The following is a 26,044-nucleotide window of genomic DNA, read 5'->3' on the forward strand; positions in this document are numbered from 1 at the left end:
GATAAAGGCTAAGGAAGAAGTAGACAGCATTACATCAAGTGAGTGGATGATGGTCGCCACCACCTACCTCTCGATGTATAGGAATACCAGCATCCTGTTGCAGCCTCAATAAATCTGAATAAATTATGTGAGAAAATTATCCTGTGCCGAAAATTTTTTTTCAGGGGATAAGAAAAATATATTTTAAACAAATCAATATATCTGTAGGTTGAATGGATCAAGTATGTGATGATTTTAGTGATGTTTTAGTACAATACAGTGGAAATTCTGTATGGCGGTTGTGGTTTGTATACTTTAGCCATTTTACCTTAACCTGGTCTAAATTTTCATCCTCTTTCATCTTGTTTCATGTAGTTCAGTGGCAGGGAAAGACAGTGCTACAAATCTGCTTCCATTCCATATGACCGGTTCATGACCAGCATCATATTTTAGTGTTAATCTCTTGTTACAGCTCAGCAATGCAGATAGAGTGAAAATAATTTTAAGCCAATTTGGAATAAAAGGAATAAAATGTATTTCATTTCTGTAGTCAAATTGCCCCATTTGTTTGATAGAATTTTATCATATGGCATCACATGTACAATGTTTTTAAGAGCATGTGGTGAAATAGGTTAGCAGTTCCTTGTCCTGTAACATACAGTACAGTAATATGCCCTTATATAACACTCCACTTCCACACTGCTGGACAATTTCTCATATGGTGCAGGGACAGCTCCTCACTCAGTGTTATCAGTAGCTATGTACCATGCATTAGTTATTTATATCCTACTCCAGATGCCTCAACCACACCCACTGAGCTGTCCCTGTAACATGTATGGTATGTGCGTTTCTAGTGGAGTGCTGTTTTTGAGCCATCCTGTATTTCATGTGTAAAATAGATTACTGTACTGTACTTTTTAACCCTGTAGTTTGATAACAGAAGAAATATGCACAGCATGTGATGTGGTGTGTGGGAGGAAGAGAAAATGGAGGGGGGTGCAAGGAACAGCGTGGTGGACTGAAGAGGTGAGACAGGCTGTGTCACTAAAGAAGAAAGCATACAATGAATGGATGAGAAATAGGGGCGTGGAAGAAGTTGAGAGGCTTAAGAGAGAGTTATATGTAGAAAGAAAGAGAGAGGTGAAAAGATTAGTAAGAGAGAGTAAGAGGAGAGTGGATGAGGAATTTGGAAGGAATTTGAGTGTAAAGTGGAGGGACTTTAAGAAGATGTTCTGGAAAGAGGTGAAGAGAGTAAGACAGGGTGGAAGTGAGGTTAGCAGGGGAGTGAAAGATAAAAATGGTAGATTACTAGTCGAGAAGGGAGAAAAAGTGAGCAGATGGAGAGAACACTTTAAGGAATTGTTGAACGTACAGGATGGAAGTAATGCGAGTATAAGTGGCTGGGGAATGGCTGGGAGAAGGAGGTAGGTGAGAAGACAGGAAGCAATGAAGAAAGTTAAATTGGGGAAAGCCCCATAAATTGATGGAGTGTGTGGTGAAATGCTGAAGCATGGGGGAGAGACAGTAGTAGAATGGATGTGGAAGATGCGCAGATTGGCCTGGGAGGAAGGTAGAGTCCCGGAGGATTGGAAGTCAGGTATAATTATTCCCTTGTACAAAGGAAAAGGGGAAAAAGAAGTGTGTGGTAATCATAGGGGCATTTGTGTTCTTAGTATAATAGGAAAAGTGTATGGTAGGATACTTATTGACAGAGTTAGAGAAAGAACAGAGGAATTAGTTGGAGAAGAACAGGGAGGCTTTAGGAAGGGAAGAGGTTGTGTAGATCAGATATTCATTCATAGATCTTTAGGCGAAAAGTTTCTAGAGAAGGGAAAGAAGTTAAGTTGTATGCGGCTTTCATGGATTTGGAGAAAGCATATGACAGGGTGGATAGACAAGGATTGTGGAAAGTATTAAGAATATATGGAGTAGATGGAAAGTTGTTGAATACTGTGTGAAGAGTATGTATGATGGTGCTAAGGCTGCAGTGAATGTGGATGGTGAACTAAGTGAATTTTTCTCTTTGGAGGTTGGGTTGAAACAGGGATGTGTCATGTCACCATGGTTGTTCAATCTGTACATGGATGGGGTAATAAAAGAGGTACAAGGTAGGGTAGTGGATGTTGGAGTGGCCCTGGTGAGAGAGGATAGTGTTTGGAAACTCCCTGTACTGTTGTTTGCAGATGATACTGTGTTGTTGAGTGAAGACGAAGGGGAGCTGCAAGGCTTGGTGGATGAGTTTGGGAGAGTGTGCAAGAAACGGAATCTAAAGATGAAAGTACGGAAGAGTAAAGTGATGGTCTTTGAGAGAGGTGAAGTCAGTGAATGTACAGCGAGGTTGGATGGTGAGGAATTGGAAAATGTGAGTACGTTTAAGTACTTGGGTAGTGTGATGAGTAAGGATGGAGGTTTGGAGGGTGAAGTGCTTGAAAGGGTACAGCAGGGAAGAAAGGTTGCTGGTTCTTTGAAAGCAGTGATAAGAAACAGAGAAGTTAGCATGGAAGTGAAAAAGTTACTACAGTACCCTCGCGTCCAACACGCGTTAGTCCAGCACGATTCGAGTCCAGCACGGAGAGCAATTAATTAGTATTATTTAATACGATTTAATTACTGCAACACGAGTGTGTTAGCATAACACGCACAGAGCTCCGAGAAGTGGGCGAAATCCGCAGAGTTCACTCTAGCACGATCACCCCCTGTCCAACACGGTCATACTGGACATTCCCATGATGATGATAGCCAATGAAAAACTTCTGATCAAGTAGCCTTCCCCGCCTGCTATCGTGACGTGATTGTGATGCCGCCCAATTAAAAACGCTTCTGGTGTCACATGATGTTTTGTTTACATTTCTCCCGCCACAGTGCCACTCAGTCGCATAATTGCATTGGAAGGTGCTTTTTTCTTGCTGCATTTTCTGCCCTTGTTACTGCATTTTACCCTGCTCACAATGCCTAGGAAGCCTTCTGAGAACCCCAAGAAGCGTCGGCACCTCCCTCAGGCCACCAAGCTAGAAAGCATCGAGAGGAAGAAGAAAGGTGAGAGGAAAGTTGACATTGCCAAGGCCTACGACATGAATGAAGCCAACGTGATCATAATAAAAAACTTTAGACAAGATCCTGGCAGCCGAAGGCTATCACACGGCACTTCATACCAGGTTTACCGAGGATACGATGGTAAATCGGAACGGTAATGTAGTAAAATTGCCATCGATACCACGGGCATTTGGAATTCATCTGGATGGATTCCTGCCGAGCATACGACGGCCAAACAGTGTGACCAAAACCCAGGCGACTCGACAGAGAATGTATCTTACTACAGCATTGAACATTTAGCCTGACATTGAATACATATTAATATTTTAGAATAAATATCAATTGTTTTGAAACCCTTCTCATCGACGTGCGTACCAGTTTATAAACAAAGTTGCTTCTCCTTATTCTCTACCGAGTCAGCGACAGCGATCACTTTCCACAGTCACGAGATGGGGCTCTGGCAACAGTGTGAGAAGCATGCACTTTGCCAAGGATCACAGTGCTAGGACAGGCAGAAGCAGGACCTTCCATGGCTGTGGACGAAGATAGTGATTCTGAGTGTGATTTCGAAGGATTTATGAGGGAGGTTGAGGAGGAGCAACAGCCATTACCCGCTAGTGACGCCAGCAGCCATCCTCCGGGGACCCAGTAGGACTAACTACAGCCTTGGATACCACCTTCCATTCCCAGCAAGCCCACCAACACTATCCTAAAAGGTTAGTTATCATTCATAGCACAGTACCATTTATTATAATTACAATAGTACCAATATATGTATAGGTATATGTAGGTATTTAGGGTGACTTTTCTGAGGGTTGCTGACATAATTCATTTTTCCCCAAAAGCTCTATTGTTAGTCCAACACGTTTTTGGTCCAACACGTGACCCATGCATGACAATATTACCGTGCTGGACGCGAGAGTACTGTACATGTCAGTATTGTGATACCAACTCTAACATATGGAAGTGAAGCTTGGACATTGTTGGAAGGACACAAGTCAAGAGTGAGAGCAGTGGAAATGAGTTATTTAAGAGAAGCCTGTGGAGTCACATGGAGAGACAGGCTGACGAATGAGGATATCAAGGAGCGTTGTGGTGTGGATGTGGATGAGATAGGAAGTGTTATGAGGAACACACTGAGGTGGTTTGGCCATGTGGAGAGGATGGAGGGTGAAAGACTGACTAAGAGAGTGTATGTGAGTGAGGTGGAGGGGGGAAGAGGGAGGGGGAGGCCGAGGATGAGATGGAGGGATGGGGTGGAGAGGTATATGAGAGAGGGGGGTGTGAGTTTGGAGCAGGGCAGTGAATGGTGGGGGACAGGACGACGTGGAGGCGATTTGTTTGTGGCCACCCCAAACGGGATTGAGGCGTCTGGCAATAGATAGATAGATAGATAGTTTGATAACATGTTTCATTGATTTATGCTTGCTGCCTCATGATGATTTTATTCACCTTTGAGAGGATGTCTTTTAGTGAAGGCTGTGCAGTATCTAACCTCCTCTCCCATTCAGAAAGTCTCTGAAGTTGAATAAAGATGTTTGGGGATAGCAAGAATAAAATGAAAAATTTTCATTGGATTTATAGGACTTCGATGCATATTGTCCATCCAGCCATCCATCATCCAATCCTACATTGCCTTATGAGGAGCATAGGAGCCCGGGGCTAGGCAGTTGGTCCCGACATTTAAGATGAGAGTGACCAGACTCACTCATCCCTGAGTGGCATTACGTGAGCAATCAACCCCAACCACTCCTTGGATATAAACCTTCACTGGCTCAATCCAATTGGAGCACAATAATTACCCACTAAAGCACCAGGCACCAAAATTTGGTTATATGGTTACCACCCAGTGTAGTAAATGGTTTCCTGGTGTACAGGAAACCATTTGGCTTGTCACTCAGTGTAGAGTCACTGAGTGACAAGCTAATGTAAGGAAAAGGAATGAAGGAAAGAAAGACAGAAGAGGGAGTGTAAAGTTACCCGTAGGCAGGAGGATAAGGAAAGAATGAATGAAAGAAGAAAGAAAAGAGGACGGAAGGAAAGAAGGATGGAGGAGAGGAAAGGGCAGACACCTGACAGCAGCACACGTAATACCTGTATTTGTAAAATTGGGGCTGAAGCCAGGACTGTTTTTGGAGGCAGAGGGCAAGGCTGAGAACCTGAAATTGTGGCCTCGAGGCTGAGGGCATAAAGCTGGGGCCAGACCTCAGCCCCATGTCTGAAAAATAGGCTAATGTCCATGCGGATTTGGTGAGTGAGAGGGAGCCTGCCTGAATTTTTCTCCTTGTTTTTAATGCATCATGGAGTGCAGTAGCACTCATGAAGTAGGAATGGCGCAGGTTCAGAGTGGCGTCCTCTCTTACAGTGTTTTTTTTTTTTTTTTTTTTTTTTTATGCGAGGAAGAAGGAACCAAAGGCCATGAGCCTGCAGTAACAGTTCCCTCCAAGAGAAAAACAAAATACAATATAGAGCCAAATTCAAGATCCGATCATTTTGAGATGCCTGGACACACTGCGTTTGAAAGACTGGAGATCATAGGCAGCAGGAAATACAGATAGAGGGAGACAGTTCCAGAGTTGACCTGTTGCATAAATGAAAGACTGGGAGTAACGGTTAATTCTTGCATTAGAGAGTTGGACAGAAAAAGGATGAGAGTCTGCTGCCAGACGGGTGCTACGCGCCCGTCGTAGAGGTGGAGGAATGCAAGCAGACAGTTCAGAGGAGCAGTGACCATTAACCCTTTAACCGCGGGTGTCATTCCAGAATGACGTTGCAAAAACTGGACCAAACCGCGGGTGTCATTCTCGAATGTTTGTGAATATTTTGAATACCCCGCATTTTTTCCATGCGCCAATTGTTTCAAGGGAGAGTAGCTATTAAGTTCTTTCACTCCAGCCGACCTCCACCTCCCTCTTTCCCCCCTGGGGCCCCACCTCCCACCCCCTGGGCCCCCCACCTCACCCCTGACCAAGCGCGCATCAGTATCTGTCCAGCTGTGTGAGTGACAACACATGTTGATGTGGCAGTGAAGTGCAGGCAATTACAGTGCCTTTTACCTGTCTCAGTGAACACAGAGTGGGTGTTTATCGTATGTGCAGTGTTCATATATGTTTATAGTATTATTATCAGAATGTGATTGGCATTTGGTAATGGTGTGTGAGCCAAAAATAGTGATTACAACACCGCTGATGTGGCAGTGAAGTGCAGGCAATTACAGTGCCTTTTACCTGCCTCAGTGAACACAGAGTGGGTGTTTATCTTATGTGCAGTGTTCATATATGTTTATAGTATTATTATCAGAATGAGGTTGGCATTTGGTAATGGTGTGTGAGCGAAAAATAGTGATTACAACACCGCTGATGTGGCAGTGAAGTGCAGGTAATTACAGTGCCTTTTACCTGCCTCAGTGAACACAGAGTGGGTGTTTATCGTATGTGCAGTGTTCATATATGTTTATAGTATTATTATCAGAATGAGGTTGGCATTTGGTAATGGTGTATGAACGAAGGTAATGATGTGTGAGCGAAAAATAGTGATTTTACACCCCTCACTTCTAACGGCACTGCCCGTCCTGTGAAAGTCAACAAAGTCATGAAACCTACATCAATGGAAAGCTGAAGGTTAGTACTTTCTAATGGTACCTTATTTTTTTCTCTAGCTTTATTCTGTGCAGAGTTATTAAGGTTTAAAGGTTTGTTTACATTTGGCTGAAACCCCCGCGGGAGAGGACAGTCAGACCAAAACAATACCCGCGGTTAAAGGGTTAAAGTAGCGATAGAAAAGAGATAAAGATGCAACAGTGCGGCGAAGAGACAGAGGTTGAAGGGAGTCAGTAAGAGGAGGAGAGTTAATGAGACGAAAAGCCTTTGACTCCACCCTATTGAGAAGAGCTGTATGAGGGGAGCTTCCCCACACGTGAGAGTTGTACTCCACACAGGGGCGGATAAAACCCCTGTATAGAGTCAACAATTGCGCAGGGGTAAAGAAAGAGCGGAGTCGGCTTAGCACACCCAATCTCTTGGAAGCAGATTTTACAAGAGATGTAATATGATCTTTCCAAGATAAGTCCCGAGTAAATGAAACCCCAAGCATGTTCAAGGATGATGTAGGATTAAGCTGAATATTATTAAACATTAGTGGGTATACCTGTGGAAGATTTTGTCGGGTTGAAAGGTGTAAGAACTGAGTCTTAGATGCATTAAAGACAACCATATTATTTTTACCCCAGTCAGAGATACGAGCCAAGTCAGACATCAGGTGTGCCATAGCCTCATCCCTTGTTTGTTGAAGTAACTGTTGAGATGGGCGTTGCGGGAACCGAATGGAAAGGTGAAGGGTGGAGTCATCAGCGTATGAGTGGATAGGGTTAGATGTACAGCTTAGAAGATCATTGATGAATAAAAGGAAGAGAGTTGGTGATAGGACAGAGCCCTGAGGAACACCACTGTTGATAGATCTAGGAAAAGAACGATGGCCGTCTATAACAGCGGCTATAGAACGACCAGAAAGGAAGCTAGCGATGAAGGCACAGATAGAAGGATAGAAACCGTAGGAGGGCAGTTTGGAAATTAAAGATTTATGCCAGACTCAATCGAAAGCCTTTGAGATGTCAAGTGCAATGGCAAAGCTTTCGCCAAAGTCCCGAAAGGAGGATGACCAGGAGTCTGAAAGATAGGTGAGAAGATCGCCAGTGGAGCGTCCCTGACGGAACCCATACTGACGATCGGAAAGAAGGTTGTGATAGGAAAGATGCCTTAAAATTTTTCTATTAAGAATTGACTCGAAAACTTTTGAAATACAGGACGTTAAAGCAATTGGACGATAGTTGGAGGGTTGGGAGTGGTCACCCTTCTTTGGGACTGGCTGAATGAGAGCAAACTTCCAGCAAGAAGGAAAGGTACAAGTTGACAGACAAAGACGAAAGAGTTTGCCTAGGCAGGGTGTAAGCACAGAAGCACAGTTCTTGAGAACAACAGGAGGGACCCCATCAGGCCCATATGCCTTGTTAGTACTGAGGCCAGTGATGGCAGAAAATACATCAACTGAAGAAATTTTAATGTCAGCCATGAGGAAGTCAGAGGGGGGAAGTGATGGAGGAACAGCACCGGAATCGTCTAAGGTAGAATTGGAGGAGAAAGTCTGTGCGAAGAGATCTGCTTTATCAGTAGAAGAAATAGCTACAGAACCATCAGAGTAGAAAAGAGGAGGGAAGGATGATGAGGTAAAGTTGTTAGAAAGATTTTTGGCAAGATGCCAGAAGGAGCGGGAAGAATTCGAGTTGGAGAGTTGAGAGCATTTAGTATGGATGAAATTATTTTTAGTATAGCGAAGAACAGACTTAGCACGATTCCGGGCAGAAACGTAAAGATGATGTGATTCAGGGGTGGGTTGGCTCCGGTACCTTTTGTAGGCCCTCTCCTTGTTGCGGACAGCATTAGAACAAGCGTGATTAAACCAAGGCTTTCTTGCATTAGTCAAAGGAAATGAGAAAGGAATGTATGCTTCCATGCCCGAGAGAATAACCTCCGTAATGTGCAAGGCACACTCAGATGGCTCACGGCTATGGAAGCAATAATCATTCCAGGGAAAGTCAAAGAAGTATTGCCTGAGGGCCTCCCAGTCTGCGGCTCCAAAATGCCACAGACGACGTTTCCCTGGAGGGTCCACAGGCCGTACCGGAGTGATAGGACAGGTTAAGGTAATAAGGTTGTGATCGGAGGAGCCCAACGGAGAGAAAAGATTAACAGAGTAAGCAGAAGGATTAGTTGTGAGGAAGAGGTCAAGTATGTTGGAGCTCTCTCCAAGGCGGTCAGGGATACGGGTAGGGTGCTGTACAAGCTGCTCTAGGTCATTAAGGATAGAAAAGATGTAGGCTTGTTCACCAGGTGGATCCGTGAAAGGAGCATTCGCAAGAAAAGTCGCAAAGCTTAGTTCTAAGCTTGTAGACTAAAAGACCTTCAAGTGCAAAAGTACTTGCAAAGTCTTGTTAACCTTCTTAGGAGTCGCAAAATTGAACCACAAAATTATCGATTTTATTCATATTTCTTTCCTTCTTTCATATTAATCAGTTGTAACTCCAAAACAAAAAGGCATACGCTAGCGTATTGTACACCAAAATGCTGTTTGTCAAGTGTAGATGTTTCTTTTCATGTTTAGAAAAACATTCAGGCTACGGTTCGCAAGTTACAGCTTGAAAATCACATCGTAGTCTCGTGTAAGTTAAGTACGCCATTTTGTGCAATATTGGTTGGCTACAGCTCACCTTCATTTAAAGAACCTACCAAAACACTTCTTTTCACCGGAAAGCACCCTTGTTTTAGTATTTCAGTATGCTATGCATGTAACAATCCAAGTCAACTCCTGCTTTGTGCATAAATATACAGTAGTTCCACAAAAAGATCATTAACTAGAAAACAAAAATTTTCTTCTAAAATGATAGTTAAGAAGTAGGAATGACAAAAGTGCACAGATAGGGGATGAAAACAGCACAGAAACATGAGAGTATTCAGGATGGGAGGAGATTTGGAGCCCTATACCCATTACAACATTCCACACTTTATCCATAAACTTGTAGCTGGTGGAGTGTAGTAATGGGTATAAGCCTCCAAATCTCCTCCCATCCTCAATGTTCTCCTGTTTCTGTGCTTTTTTTCATCTCTTATCAGTGCACTTTTGCCATTCCTACTTCTTAACAACCATTTTAGAAGAAAATTTTTGTTTTCTAGTAGAATAGTTTTGCTAGTTATAACCATCCCTATAACAAACAGCCACAAAAGGACCAACAGATATATTGCTGTTTGCTTTCATTTGTACTGCATTGTTTTTGTCAGTGCAGTATACTGTACTTTATATAGTATTGTACCTTGTATTTATATAGGGTATGCAGTTACTTCTTACCAGATCCAGAGAGGGACACTGTATGTGATATCCAGAGATTTGTTACAATATTTTGTGTTGCAGGCATCATTATGGTGGAGGTGGAGGCCCAGGTGGTGGGTGGTGGGGTACATCTGGCCGGTGACACGGTTCAAGTGTGTGTTACTGTGACCGCACCAGCATTAGACCCTGCACTTACTGCACAGTCAAGGTAAAGATATGCTCTAGGGTTCCATGAGCTTGAGTGATGTGTGTCTAGCTATCTATCTATTGCCAGATGCCTCAAGCCCGTTTGGGGTGGCCACAAACAAATCGCCTCCATGTCGCCCTGTCCTCTGGCATTTCACTCCCCCACTCCCAACTCACACCCCCCCCCCCTCTCATATACCTCTCCATCCCATCCCTTCATCTCATCCTCGGCCTCCCCCTCCCTCTTCCCCCCTCCACCTCACTCACATACACTCTCTTCATCAGTCTTTCACCCTCCATCCTCTCCACATGGCCAAACCACCTCAGTGTATTCCTCCTCACAGTGATGTGTGAATCAGACCTATTTCACATGTCCCACTTTTTTTTTTTTTTTTTTTTTTTTAAACTAGATCCTACCACATCCCATCCTTTGAGAGTTATCAACACTGTACACATAGCGCACTGTTCATTATTAAGTGCCTGTAATATGCAGTGAAGGATCAGGGTTGATACAGCTGGAACAGACAATGGACGAGTTTCCGGTCAAAATTTTTTTGAAGTTAGATACTTGTATGGGTAAAAGATACTCAGAAAATAACTATGTCAATCATTATTTCTAATAAAGATGTACAGAAACTTGAAAAAATCATAGATAAAGTAGCCGAAAAATCACGTGACACTGAAACGGCCTGTGATTGGTCGTGACGTCACGACTCACACTGAGGCAGCATAGTCTGCTTTGTTAATGTTTAGCCAGGATACACTGTGCTTATTTCTGACCTCTAAGAATGTCCAGTGACAAGAGGAATAATTGCTAATGTTTCGTTCCAATGTGTAAGTGCACTGACAAAAGCACAGTAGGGAAAATATTCCTCTGTATACCAGCCAATAACAATAAACGAAAGCAGTGGTGGCTGGCTGCTCGTCGGAAGTTCCCATTGCTGGAATGCAGTCTTTACTGTTGTGAAAATATTATATTCTTCACCATATAGCTTCATACACACCTAATTATCTGAAATTCAGTTAAAAAACTATGCTTTATTTAATTATTAATAGAATATTAGGAGTCAGAGCGAAAACGTGCTAAGGTTAGCAGGTATTTCTACTTTAGATCGCCAACATGCCTTGACAGACTTCTGTTTTGCACAGATACTGATTTTAAGGGTAAATAAGTGCATTTGTTTGTTAAATTAATAATTATACAAAGCAGAAGTCTGCCCAGGCAAGCTGTTCAGCTAAAGGAGAAACACTTCCGCTAATTTTAGCATGTTTTCGCTGTGAATCCGGATTTTTTTAAAAGGTAAAATAAATACAAAAATTTGACCAGATTTCGAATAATTAGGTGAGTATGAACCTCTATGGTGATAAAATCTATAACACTTACCAATTAAAAAGTGCCAATTCGGTGTTGATTCTGTAAATGACTGCCGATTCGGTATTTCGCCACACTCCCCTGAAGTACCGTAGTTGAGTCACTGGAACTTTTTTTTCTTCAGAACATTAATAATGAAGAGGTCAGATATTATGATATGAGCATAATACCATCATAAACTCATACAACTGATACTGTACGGCATACATTTAACACTTCCCACCTCATGAGGTACGAGCACTGCTCGGGAATGGTGTAGCTGTAAAGCTACTTCTGGTTGATTTCACCACAATTTACTTACCTAACAGGTACCACCATATTTACACCATGAAAAATATTCCTTCACAACATACCTGAAGGGGGTAGTTTGGATCTACGGTGGCCATGTAGGTGCAACTATCATCTCTGTTACTGGTAAAGTATTGTGTGATGGATTGGAGCGTCGTCTGCAGTGTGAATGCTGACGTCATCGCCAACATGGCGGCTCCTTCCCTCCAGCCGCAAAGAATTAAAGTTATCACGTCTTGTTCAGTGCAAATGATAAATTAAATTAAAAGATACATATACCGTAAGTTTTTAAGTACATGGCAGAGTGCACTGGCCATGTTTATCCAGAACCGACAACTCGTCCATTATGTCATTACCATGTACCACTAATTTCTTAAACTGGTTGTGGACTTTTTATCGTACTGAAATGGGATGCCTTCACGTGGCGACACAAAGATGACTGGGTTGGTTCACTGCCTGTATACAAATACACTTAGCTTCCTCCCTGCCCCCTAAAAGGAGGATGATAGGCTGCAAGAAAGGTAACTTAATCCAGCAGTTTAATGTGTTCACATTTAGATGAGTATTAGATTGCAGCTACTGTTGCCGCTAATATTTACCCTTTCACTTCAGGTGTCATGTATAAGTGCCACGAAAAAAAGTCTGTAGCCATTGGGTGGCACGTATACGTGTTCTGGACTTTTTATATTTGCGCGCCAGTACTGGGGCCCCAATAATGGTTCACGTATCAGGAGGTGGCAATACTGAGGTGTTGCCATCATGGGAGGACTGTTTTATTGTGTATCATTTTCGTCACTTACCAGAAATATGTTGAAGCACGAGGTACATGTTTCTGCTGCCATGACAGCCTTTGGCTGCTCTAATTTCTACTGTACTTGGATCTGATGAAAGTGATGTATGACGACTCAGAATTGTCAGATGAAAGTGAGTGAAAATGAAGGTGCTATTAAAAAAAAAAAAAAAAACAGCTTTGAGTTTATTATTATACCAAATGGCATACATGTTGGAGTGGAGGAGCTCAAGCATCACAGGTTTTGACAGCTGAGAAAACAGGTAATTATAATTACTCTTATTTTTTACATTATGTTGGACATCATTTTACACAGAAAACTATGGTCGATTTTTTGGTGTGGAATATTTTATCATCATCATCATCATCATCATCCGGACCTCCTTTCCCACCCAAGGGCAGGGTGAGGAATATTTTGGCAAAACAATTCTCTTTATATATCTCAGAACCCCTGTGTGTGGGACATCCAGCCATAAAAACTCTCCCGACGTGGAACGGTTAAATACAAAGGCAAACAGATACACCCAGTCATGTAATAATAGAGATTTGCAGCTATGAATATGATAACCTTTCCTCTTGTGTTATGGAATAAAGTTGAATATTATATTGGTGAAAGAGAACAAAGAGGTAGAGGAATGTTTGAGAGTTTGAGGAAAGTGTGTGAGCATAAGGTAACTTGGTGTTTCTGTCATGACCATCCCCTGTTTAGGAGTCCCCCTGGGGCAGGTGGGGGGAAGAATACTTCCCCAGTATTCCAGCTTGTCATAAGAGGCAACTAAAAGGGACCTTTTTGTCTCCAGTCTTTCTCTCCCCACTGTTCTCTTCTGCTCTTCTGTCTTTCCCCTCTTGATATTTCTGTGTTTCTTCTGGTCTTTATTTTCCATTTGCTCCTATAGTGCCATATAGCCATATTATGTTGTGTTGCTAATTCTTCATTATTCCGTCCTTCCTTCCCTCCCCGTTTGGAGGTTCTTAGGGGGGAACAAGATGTTGGAGATGATGATGATGAAAACTTTACTTACGTGTTAAACAAGGAATTATTGCATTTTCATATGTTTTCAGTGATGTTTTGTGATGTAAGGATTTTTTTTTCATCTAGCAAAAATCACTAACCCCTTTTAGTTCAGTTGATGATGAAGTTTACTCAGACTGGAAGATAAGTGTCACAAGTAAGCAAGGAGACTTATTCCAATCAAACAACTAAAAATCGAGTTTCATGCAACCACAGCCTAGTATTCAGTTGTAAGAGTGGTTCAGTTCCATTAGATGAAAACAGATCTGCTATAGTAATCATTTGTTTTGGCTGCAGTGATGTATGTGAGGTGTTAGCATGGGGCAGTGCTCAAATTCACTGCCAGTGCTCCGTCAATGAGTCTCGGGTCCGACTACCACCTTCCAGCCCCAAGCAGGCCGAAGAGAGAGCTGTCACTAATGCTGGTAGGTTATTTTCTCTATTTTCTCTCTCTTTCCCCCTGTTTATCTTTCTCACTGTATGTGTCAGTGAGGTAGGGTCTTTCTCTCTCCATTCAGCCCTAAGAAAACTGAGTATAGAGCTGGTACGAAAGCTAGCAGGTCTAATAGATTTGTTTACTCAGGTAATGCTCACCATCCACTCACTTAAGACACCTTCATTTGACTCTCTACTTATGATGAGAAAAATGGTTTCTGTAGCCCAGGAAACCATTTACTTTGAATGGTAACCATATAAACAATTAGAATATGAAAAAGGGCTATATATAACAGTAAAATGATCTAGAGTAGAAAAGAGTATACAGTGCGTGAGTGGTTGAAAGGTCCATGACCTCGCGCACTGTGATTTCACGTACTATGAATACATAATCTTTTGGGAAAAATAACAGAAGGGCAGGACCCCATCAAACCTTGATATTTTTTTAACTTTAGAGATACTGTTTAATAAAGGGAAAAATTTTTAAGACATACACTACAGATACAGCAAAAATAACAAAAATATGGTCGGTCACTGTAAAAACAGTAACGACAGTCCTGATGGCTTAAATAGCAGGGGTTCCGAGGCGCGGCAACATGCTCAGAGTGCCCCCACTGCCCTGGCCGCACCATGCGTGTTTAATGGTTTCCAGTGTTGTATTATTCCAGGCTTTGGCGAAGAAGTTTATGGCATGTCAGATGTTATATTTTATACAGAATGCAGCAGCAATCATTATGGTGGGGGTTGCAGGTATGCCAGGTGAAGCAGGTGAGTCAGGTGGGGCTGTGGAGGTGGAGGGGGAGGCAGCTGGTGAGTCAGGTTGGGCAGTGGAGGTGGAGGGGATGGCAGCAGGCGAGTCAGGGGAGGTGGCAAGGGGAGGATCCTCCATCTCCTCCTCGCTACTGCTCAAATTTTCGGCGATTTCATTCATCTCTTCTTCTTTGTTTCATTCCTTATCTTGTTTTGGACATGTATGCAGTATAACAACTTGGCATTCGCAAAATAACCATCATTCAAGTGAATCCAAACGTAGTTATAGAAACTGGGTATCTATTCTAACTTACCATTATTGCAGGAAACGTTTTTGTCAAAGTCGTTATGGGCGAGATCTTACTGTAGACTCCTCTTAAGCACCTTCCTCACAAGCCTCTAACGTCAGGACGGGTGTGTCATGCGGGGTTGCATAATCTGGGAAAATAACGGTTTTGGGCCACTCCTTGCCTTTGCCTTGCTTATTGTGGGCTAAACTCGTGCATTCAACGTTTTATGGTTATGATTTTTGGTCACTTGTGTACTATGCGATTCGTTCACTGTGATCACACGTACTGTTAGAGCATACTGTACTTTGTTAACTTTAACTAGGCATAAAATTGCCAACTTTCAATCTTCAGTACAGAGTAATAACAATAGATTAACACTTGAGTAAGGTGCTAGTGATAGAGCAGTACAGTATTCCCTCCACTATCCGACGTAATAGAGCCAAAGGCATGTCCGGAAAGTGGTCCTGTCTGGATAGTGGGCACCAGCCTCCTGGACTTGTACTTATGGACCCTAACTCAGAAAAACACCTATACAACTCCCTCTGGACATGCATAGCACCTATTTAAGACCCAAATCACACCAATAAGGGACATAAAAGACAAATAAATGCAAAAGAACCATAAAATGAGTGTTTTGAGGTGAGTTTATACAATATTAAACATTCTGGGTACCGGTAACTTACAACAAGTCCCTGGGTCCTGGACTGGTACTTATGGACCCTAACTCAGAGAAATACCTCCCTGCTGCACATGCATAGCACCTTAGACCCTATTCACACCAATAAGGGACATGAGTGAAATGAGGTGTTAGAGGTAAGTACAGCATGGATAATACAGTACAATATGAAACATTCTGGGTACTTACAGCAAGTCCCTGGCCATCTCGATGAATAACGCGTCTCCTTTCAGACTCTGACAGTAAGAAGGATTTCCTGAAGCACTTGTAGTACACTGTTCATGAAGTCTTGCACAGAACTTAGTCATTTGCACTCAGAATTCCATTCTCTTAACATTGCGCACTCTTGTCTTACGTGCGCTCCATTGTACCTTAATGAAATAAGTGTTGCACCCTGCACTTTAAGTCTTTCCACTCTTGAAACCATTTTCTAAACAAAACACACTCAAGTTAATTTACGTTACATTTACAGTCCATTAAATCTTTGTCTTTGCATTCAGAACTCAAATTTCTTAACACTATGCACTGTTTTTTTTTCACTGCACAACACTGTAAATTCCTGTGTGGTCTAGTGGAGAAGTTCTTGGCATCTAATCGCTGTCAGAGTCTGAGAGTAGCACATGCAGGTGACCTAGGGGGCGTCGCTGGGTCGTGGTGATGGCATACCCACTGCAGATGACTCTGAAGATAGGCGCAAACTCACGTCGAGCGGTGACTCCACCGTGGCTGATGTGCTGGGCTGTGGCTCGGAGCATGAGGGCCTGTCTTGGGGAGGCAACGGAGTGGAGCCAGGGCTGGGCACAGCGGGGGTCACAGGCCTGAAAAAGCTGTCAGTCGTTGATTGACGCAAGGAACGACGATTCTTACGATTAATGATGCGCTGCCTGAAAGCACGCACTTCCTCCACAAGTCCCAAGGGCCCCATCTCCCTGTCGCAGTCCGGGTGTTCCAGGTAGTCCAGAACGAACTTTAGGTGTTCCCGGAGTGCGCTCAGCTTGGGGATGGCTGGAGTAGTGTCATGCTGAGAGGAGTCCGCATTATCATCGCCGTCCTCATTGGAATCTTCAAGCTGGGTACTGACACCTGCAACTGAAGATGTGATCTCGATATCAGACAGAGTCTGATACCCAGGATCGCCCTCGTCGTCATCCAACCACTCACGCACTTCATCCACATCAACATCGTCCCCATGCGCACGTAGATGTGCATGGAAGTCATCCATGTCAAAACCTAGGAAATCATGCTCCACATCCATTCCGAGAAGCAGACGAGACCAACCATTTTGTAGAGTCTTGACAGGGATTTCCTTCCATGCACTGGCCCAGTTGTAAATGGCATACTTGATGTTGTAGCGGCGAAGGTTTTCCAAAGTCCGCTGGACTCGTGTGTCCCGTCCCTCCCTGCGCTCGTCCTCGTCCTCGATAACAACCATCACCTCGTCCAGGAACTTCCGTCGGTATAGCCGCTTCGTTGCCACGTTCACTCCTTGGTCCATTGGTTGGATGGGAGCAGTAGTATTAGGTGGCAGAAACATGCACCTAATGTGGACATTCTCAGCCACCAAGTCTTTGTTGCACAGGTGGACAGGTGCATTGTCGAGGAGAAGGAGGCCCTTTACCTGGTCGCGTGGGATTCCCAGTTTCTCCGTCTGGTAATGTATGACCTCCTTGACGAAATGGCGGTGGAACCAGTCTTTGAAGTTGTGGCCTGTGAACCATGCCTTCAAGGAATGGTACCAAACGACAGGAAGGACATCCATCACCCCATGAAGACACCGAGGCTGCTTTGCACGGCCAACAATAACGGGCTTAAGCCGGTGCATGCCGTTAGCATTAGCACAACACAAAGCAGATATCCTTTGCTTGGAGAGCTTGCGGCCAGGTACACTCTTCTCCGTCTCCTCGGCTAGAGTGTTTGTAGGTAAAGAGCGATAGAATAAACCAGTTTCGTCAGCGTTGTGACGTGACCGAGAGTGAGGCCCTCCCTGTCGATCAAGCCCTTCACCTTGTGCTGAAACTCCCCTACTCCACCCTCGTTAGCGTCCAAAGCTTCGCCATGAGACTTACGGTTGGTAAGGCCATGTCGTAACTGAACGTGAAGAGCCAACCCTCGGATGCCTTGAAGTCTAGGGCGTCGTGAAGTCTTGTGAACTTCTCAGCAGCAGCCTTCAGCTCCGTGCCATGCACCATCACACCAGCAACACGTTGCTGTCGATACCAAATCAACGCGGAGCGGTCGACTTCAGCATACTTGGGAGTAAACATCATCTTCCTCTCCACATTGTGTTTGCTTTTCGATGAGAAGTCAGCTGTGTACTGCATGAGTTTGTCTCGGGATCTCATAATATCAAACAAAGTAGATCGGGCCAGGTTGAACTCAAGAAAGATGCGTGACGAAGACCATCCCGCATCCACTTTCTCCAATATCTCCCTCTTCTTCTCCAGAGTCAAAATCACTCTCTTCCTCTTCTCAGGCGGCAGGGCCATCATCACACACATGAAGAAGAAGCATGAGAGCAGAAGGAGAGCCTGCAGCAGGTAAGGCACCACCACAAAAGCGAGCACATGGGCAGCCATGACGACGAACGTGCACTCACGACAAGAGACGGGCAGTAAGTGGGGAGGATGTGGGGCGCTCTAGCGGACATTGGAGGAATGACACACCAAAACAAAGCTGTCCCGCGCCGCGCACACCAGGTTCAAATTACGGGTGGGAAAAAGTCGGATTTTTTTCAAATTTTTTGCAGTTTTCGGACCATTTTGGGAATATTGGATCCCGGGATGATAATGTCCGGTAAGTGGGGACGTCCGGAAAGTGGACGTCCGGATAGTATGAGGATTACTGTACTGTGGAAAGCAGGCAGGGTCATAGTAGTGTCTTTTTCTAGCATTGCATTATGGTAGATAAGTTGCTCAAGGACAGAAATCTTTGCCAAGTTAAAGTGAATGAACTAGAATACTGAAGTGCTGTGGAAAGAGTGCAGGGCCTTTGTATTGTCCTCTTCTGCCACTGAGCTACAGGAAGTAGGCTACAAATGGACAAAAATCTGTGCCATGTTAAGGTGAACAAATTCAACAAACGACACGTGAGTGTGAAATTGCTTGTGCGAGAGATAATGAGATGGTAGTTTTTGTCCCTTTAGCTGCCTGGGATTTAAGATTGTTAAATAAAATTAGATGTAAGCCAGGATGAAATGCCTGACAGTGGGGATGATGATGAAAATAATAGTAAGTCTGTTAACAGTCATGATGATGATGATGATGATCAGTTTAGGGAAGATGGGGAAGATATGATGTTGATAATAAAAGTGATAGCTATGGTAGTGATGATTATGAAGCTTCATGATGATGGTGTTAGTATTATAATAATAATAATAATAATAATAATGGTAATAATAATAATAATGTTAATAATGACAATAATCCATCCATCCATCATCTACTTCTGTGTTGCCCCATGAGGAGTGTAGGAGCTCGGGGCTAGGCAAGTTGTTCCTGACAGTTGATATGATAGTGACTAGCCTCACTCATCCCTGTGTGGCATTACGTGAGCAATAAACCCCAACCATCCCTTGGATGGAAGCCTGCACAGGAATTACCCACTAAACCACCGGGCACCATAATTTGGTTATGTGGTTACCACCCAGCGTAGTAAATGGTTTACTGTTGTATAGGAAACCATTTGGTTTGTCACGTAGTACAGAGTCACCCATAAACAGAAGGAAGAGGAAAGAATGAAGGAAAGAAAGACAGAAGAGGAAGTGTAAAGTCACCTGTAGGCAGAAGGAAGAGGAAAGAATGAAGGAAGTAAAGGCAGAAGAGGAAGAAAGGAAGGACAAAGAAAAAAGGGCAGTCACCCGAGAGCAGCACTAAATCGAGTGAGTGGACAGTGAATGCCCCATCTACCACTAAATAATAATAATAATATAATAATAATAATCCCACATCCATCCATCCATCATTTAATCCTGTGTAGCCTCATGAGAAGCATAGGAGCCTGAGGCTAGGCAGGTTGGTCCTGACATTGAAGATGAGAGTGAAAATAATAATAATAATAATAATAATAATACAGTAATCCCTGTAAAATCCGGACGCCCATTTTCCAGACATCCCCAATAACCGGACATTTTTGTCCCAGGATCCAATATTCCCAAAATGGGCCAAAAACCGCAAAAAATTTGAAAAAAATCTGACTTTTTTCCCACCCATAATTTGAAATTGCTGCGTGGCGCCGAACAGCTGTTACACCATGGTCCCTTCACCTCTTCCTTCCTTCCCCCCTCCCCCCTCCCCTGTCAGGGTTGCCATTTGGTATTTTCATTACCAAATGTGGGCCAGTTTGGTAATGAAATATTCTTTTTGTAATGAATCAGAATAATACAATACCAAATGAGTTTTTCACATGTATGAGGATACACAGGATGGAGATGGTGGATTGTTTGCTCTCTCTGATTAATTTAGTAGCCTGTATAGCGTGATAATAATCAACATGCTGTTAACCCTTTCAGGTCTCAAATAGGTCCCAAGGTCACGTTTGAGAGACGCATTTTTTTGAAAAAAGTCAAGGTTTGCAAATAAAGAAAAAAATATCATAGTCATGCACAGGGAAGTAATACACACCTGCCTATAAAACACTAGAGCTCTACTTACTATACAAGTGCTGCAAAAATGATGGGAAGTTGTGTAGCAAGTGGTGTGTGGTAGCGTGTGAGTATTGCCATCTCGGTGGGTAGGTAATTTCTTGGTGCATAGGCGACATGATTGCATTGTTTGTTTCCATGTTTTTCCATTAAAAAAAAAAAAAAAACATTAATATATGTACATTATATGTACATTATATCTCACACCCTGCCTAGGCAAACTCTTTCGCCTTTGTCTGTCAACTTGTACCTTTCCTTCTTGCTGGAAGTTTGCTCTCATTCAGCCAGTCCCAAAGAAGGGTGACCACTCCCAACCCTCCAACTATCGTCCAATTGCTTTAACGTCCTGTATTTCAAAAGTTTTCGAGTCAATTCTTAATAGAAAAATTTTAAGGCATCTTTCCTATTACAACCTTCTTTCCGATCGTCAGTATGGGTTCCGTCAGGGACGCTCCACTGGCGATCTGCTCACCTACCTTTCAGACTCCTGGTCATCCTCCTTTCGGAACTTTGGCGAAAGCTTTGCCATTGCACTTGACATTTCAAAGGCTTTCGATCGAGTCTGGCATAAATCTTTAATTTCCAAACTGCCCTCCTACGGTTTCTATCCTTCTATCTGTGCCTTCATCGCTAGCTTCCTTTCTGGTCGTTCTATAGCCGCTGTTGTAGACGGCCATCGTTCTTCTCCTAGATCTATCAACAGTGGTGTTCCTCAGGGCTCTGTCCTATCACCAACTCTCTTCCTTTTATTCATCAATGATCTTCTAAGCTGTACATCTAACCCTATCCACTCATACGCTGATGACTCCACCCTTCACCTTTCCATTCGGTTCCTGCAACGCCCATCTCAACAGTTACTTCAACAAACAAGGGATGAGGCTATGGCACACCTAATGTCTGACTTGGCTCGCATCTCTGACTGGGGTAAAAATAATATGGTTGTTTTTAATGCATCTAAGACTCAGTTCTTACACCTATCAACCCGACAAAATCTTCCACAGGTATACCCACTAATGTTTAATAATATTCAGCTTAATCCTGCATCATCCTTGAACATGCTTGGGGTTTCATTTACTCGGGACTTATCTTGGAAAGATCATATTACATCTCTTGTAAAATCTGCTTCCAAGAGATTGGGTGTGCTAAGCCGACTCCACTCTTTCTTTACCCCTGCACAATTGTTGACTCTATACAGGGGTTTTATCCGCCCCTGTGTGGAGTACAACTCTCATGTGTGGGGAGGCTCCCCACATACAGCTCTTCTCAATAGAGTGGAGTCAAAGGCTTTTCGTCTCATTAACTCTCCTCCTCTTACTGACTCCCTTCAATCTCTGTCTCTTGGCCGCACTGTTGCATCTTTATCTCTTTTCTATCACTACTTTAATGGTCACTGCTCCTCTGAACTGTCTGCTTGCATTCCTCCACCTCTACGACGGGCGCGTAGCACCCGTCTAGCAGCAAACTCTCATCCCTTTTCTGTCCAACTCTCTAATGCAAGAGTTAACCGTTACTCCCAGTCTTTTATTTATGCAACAGGTCAGCTCTGGAACTGTCTCCCTCTGTCTGTATTTCCTGCTGCCTATGATCTCCAGTCTTTCAAATGCAGTGTGTCCAGGCATCTCAAAATGATTGGATCTTGAATTTGGCTCTCTATTGTATTTTGTTTTTCTCTTGGAGGGAACTGTTACTGCGGGCTCATGGCCTTTGGTTCCTTCTTCCTCGCATAAAAAAAAAAAACATGATTTGTGAATGATTCTTGAGATGTTTTCTTTACAAAAAACAAACTAAACAGTTACAAGATCCATATAAAACTATCACTTACTAGTTACTACTGACTAATTTATTTTACTTTGCTCTTATTTTGCTTAGTACTGTCCAAGGCTGTGGGGGTGAGGACATGGGGGTAAGCCTATGAGCTTGCCTTTTGTATGTACGTATGTTTAGTTTATTGTTGCTAACTATATCATCCTGTGCACTTACAGGTAGCAGTAGAGAGAGTGATCAAAATTATTTCTCAAATTTGACGTTGTTATAAGTATAACCAGGAAATGTGAGAAACTCATGAAATATAAATCAGAAAAAAGTAAGGAGACACTAACAATCATTTGTCAATGAAAAGGCAACACTCGCTGCACATGTATGTCTGCCTGGTAACAAATAAATCCATGGTACATGTATAAAAGGCTACAGAAACAACCTTAGAAACATAAAATCATGAATCTGTAATTATTTTCCCTCAATCAGACACTCTAATACCCAGGATAGGAATAAATATTGACACATACAACGCGAAAATCTCGTGCTTGCCTGTGATGCGGCATTACTGTATGTGCTTAGGCGGGAGGCAGGGGGTGGGGGATTGGAGGGAGAGTGGAGGGTGGAGGGTGGAAGGTAGAGGGGTGGGGGATCGGTGGGAGGTAGGAGGGTGGAGGAAGTAGGGGGTGGGAGATTAGAGGGAAATGGGAGGGTGGAAGGGTGAGAGGTAGAGGGGTGGGGAACTGGTGGAAGGTAGGGGGCTGGAGGAAGGGGGATATGAAAGGGAGGAGGGAGGTGAGAGCTATGTATCCTCCAGAGCAGTAAAAATATATTGCAAACAATATTCTTTTGCTAAATGAACTGTCTGATACCAAAATAGTAAAAAATATTGCCAGATCAACAGTATAATAAAACCAGTACATGCAGCCCAACCCCCCACCATGATTAGCTCTTCCCAGACTGTTTAAACTAAAATATTGTGATCTATGCATGCCTGGTGAAAGCAGAGGGGTCTGGGGAGCAGCTCGTATCCTCATTTCATTCCTCAGCCTCACCCAACAGTTTTCATTCATGCCTAAATATGCTGCCACGGGAGTGGCTAGGAGACCCCTACCGAGAAAGCCACTATAGTGGCCAGGAGACCTGAAAGAGTTAATTATAAGAAGAGTGATTACATGTATTTCCACTTGTGTATATAATTAGTGAAGAATAGATGCTAGCTTTACGAATTTGGTAATGAAAGTTAAAAATGGTAATGAAAATTGAGGAGTTTGGTAATGTGGCCGTTCCAATCTGGCAACTCTGTAATGGATGCAAGAGCTTATAGAGGTTGGGGGAGTGGACTTTCTGACCACTACTTGGTGGTGGCCAGAATTAGGATTCAAGTAAATGGAGGAATAGGAGAAGGGAAAAACGAGAGGAAGGAGTAGTTGCAAGGAGAGTGGAAAGGTTACAAGAGGATGAGAAAAAGGCAGAGTATAAGAGAGAAGTGGAGGAACGATTGGGCAAATATGAATTGGAGCAGATGGGAGACCTGGAAGGTGTGTGTAAGATATTTACAGAAGAAATATGTGCAGCATGTGATGTGGTATGTGGAAGGAAGAGAAGATGGAGGGGGGTGCAAGGAACAGCGTGGTGGACTGAAGAGGTGAGACAGGCTGTGGCACTAAAGAAGAAAGCATACAATGAATGGATGAGAAATAGGGGCGTGGAAGAAGTTGAGAGGCGGAAGAGAGAGTTATATGTAGAAAGAAAGAGAGAGGTGAAAAGATTAGTAAGAGAGAGTAAGAAGAAAGTGGATGAGGAATTTGGAAGGAATTTGAGTGTAAAGTGGAGGGACTGTAAGAAAATGTTCTGGAAAGAGGTGAAAAGAGTAAGACAGGGTGGAAGTGAAGTTAGCAGGGGAGTGAAAGATAAAAATGGTAGATTACTAGAGGAGAAGGGAGAAAAAGTGAGCAGATGGAGAGAACACTTTAAGGAATTGTTGAACATAGAGGATGGAAGTAATGTGAGTATAAGTGGCTGGGGAATGGCTGGGAGAAGGAGGGAGGTGAGAAGACAGGAAGAAATCAGTAGGATAGAAGTTGTGGAAGCAATGAAGAAAGTTAAATCGGGGAAAGCCCCAGGAATTGATGGAGTGTGTGGTGAAATGCTGAAGCATGGGGGGGAGATAGTAGTAGAATGGATATGGAAGATGTGCAGATTGGCCTGGGAGGAAGGTAGAGTGCCGGAGGATTGGAAGTCAGGTATAATTATTCCCTTGTACAAAGGAAAAGGGGAAAAAGAAGTGTGTGGTAACCATAGGGGCATTTGTCTTCTTAGTATAATAGGAAAAGTGTATGGTAGGATACTTATTGACAGAGTTAGAGACAGAACAGAGAAATTAGTTGGAGAAGAACAGAGAGGCTTTAGGAAGGGAAGAGGTTGTGTAGATCAGATATTCATTCTTAGATCTTTAGTGGAAAAGTTTCTAGAGAAGGGAAAGAAGATGTATGCGGCTTTCATGGATTTGGAGAAAGCACATGACAGAGTGGATAGACAAGGATTGTGGAAAGTGTTAAGAATATATGGAGTAGATGGGAAGTTGTTCAATGCTGTGAAGAGTATGTACGATGGTGCTAAGGCTGCAGTGCGTGTGGATGGTGAACTAAGTGAATTTTTCTCTTTGAAGGTTGGGTTGAAACAGGGATGTGCCATGTCTTCATGGTTGTTCAATCTGTACATGGATGGGGTAATAAAAGAGGTACAAGGTAGGGTAGTGGATGTTGGAGAGGCCCTGGTGAGAGAGGATAGTGTTTGGAAACTCCCTGTAATGTTGTTTTCAGATGATACTGTGTTGTTGAGTGAAGACGAAGGGGAGCTGCAAGGCTTGGTGGATGAGTTTGGGAGTGTGTGTAAGAAACGGAATCTAAAGGTGAATGTAGTGAAGAGTAAAGTGATGGTCTTTGAGAGAGGTGAAGTCAGTGATTGTACAGCGAGGTTGGATGGTGAGGAATTGGAAAATGTGAGTACGTTTAAGTACTTGGGTAGTGTGATGAGTAAGGATGGAGGTTTGGAGGGTGAAGTGCTTGAAAGGGTACAGCAGGGAAGAAAGGTTGCTGGTTCTTTGAAAGCAGTGATAAGAAACAGGGAAGTGAGCATGGAAGTGAAAAAGTTACTACATGACAGTATTGTGATACCAACTCTAATGTATGGAAGTGAAGCTTGGACGTTGTTGGAAGGACACAAGTCAAGAGTGAGAGCAGTGGAAATGAGTTATTTAAGAGGAGCCTGTGGAGTCACATGGAGAGACAGACTGACGAATGAGGATATAAAGGAGCGTTGTGGTGTGGAAGTGGATGTGATAGGAAGCATTATGAGGAACACACTGAGGTGGTTTGGCCATGTGGAGAGGATGGCGGGAGAAAGACTGACGAAGAGAGTGTGTATGAGTGAGGTGGAGGGGGGAAGAGGGAGGGGGAGGCCGAGGATGAGATGGAGGGATGGGGTGGAGAGGTATATGAGAGAGGGGGGTGTGAGTTGGGAGCAGGGCAGTGAAATGGCAGGGGACAGGGCGACTTGGAGGCGATTTGTTTGTGGCCACCCCAAATGGGATTGAGGTGTCAGGCAATAGATAGATAGATTAACAGTCTCAGCCTAACTCCGATCGAGAGCAGATGCTTATAGCAATGCAAGCCACAGGTGCTCGTTTTTTGTGAATAAACTGCGATACCTTGCCACTAGAACACACAGGAATTTACAGTGTTGTGTTGTGTTAAGAAATTAGAATTTAGAGTGCAAAGGATTAACTGTGGACTGCAAACTGGCGGTTCAAACCAGTCCAGGAGCCAGGGACTTGTTGTAAGTACCCAGAATGTTTAATATTGTATAAACTCACCTCTGAAACCTCATTTTATGGTTCTTTTGCATTTATTTCAATCTTTTATAACTCTTATTGGTGTGATTTGGGTCTTAAATAGG

At 43.4% G+C, this 26,044-nt stretch overlaps 1 protein-coding gene across 1 annotated transcript in view; it reads left to right on the forward strand.

The window, feature by feature from the left end:
* Positions 1-26,044, forward strand: part of LOC145394561 (RAB6A-GEF complex partner protein 2) — an 80,208-nt gene that overhangs the window by 8,622 nt on the left and 45,542 nt on the right. Inside the window, exons 3-4 of the mRNA XM_080268402.1 lie at positions 9,973-10,099; positions 13,837-13,964. Of these exons, the coding sequence (XP_080124528.1) occupies positions 9,981-10,099; positions 13,837-13,964 (247 nt within the window). The 5' untranslated portion in view covers positions 9,973-9,980. The remainder of the gene's footprint in view (positions 1-9,972; positions 10,100-13,836; positions 13,965-26,044) is intronic.

Source organism: Coenobita brevimanus, chromosome 27 (genome assembly GCF_032717465.1).
Source record: "Coenobita brevimanus isolate Jiangsu-jjx chromosome 27, ASM3271746v2, whole genome shotgun sequence".
Classification (NCBI taxonomy): domain Eukaryota; kingdom Metazoa; phylum Arthropoda; class Malacostraca; order Decapoda; family Coenobitidae; genus Coenobita; species Coenobita brevimanus.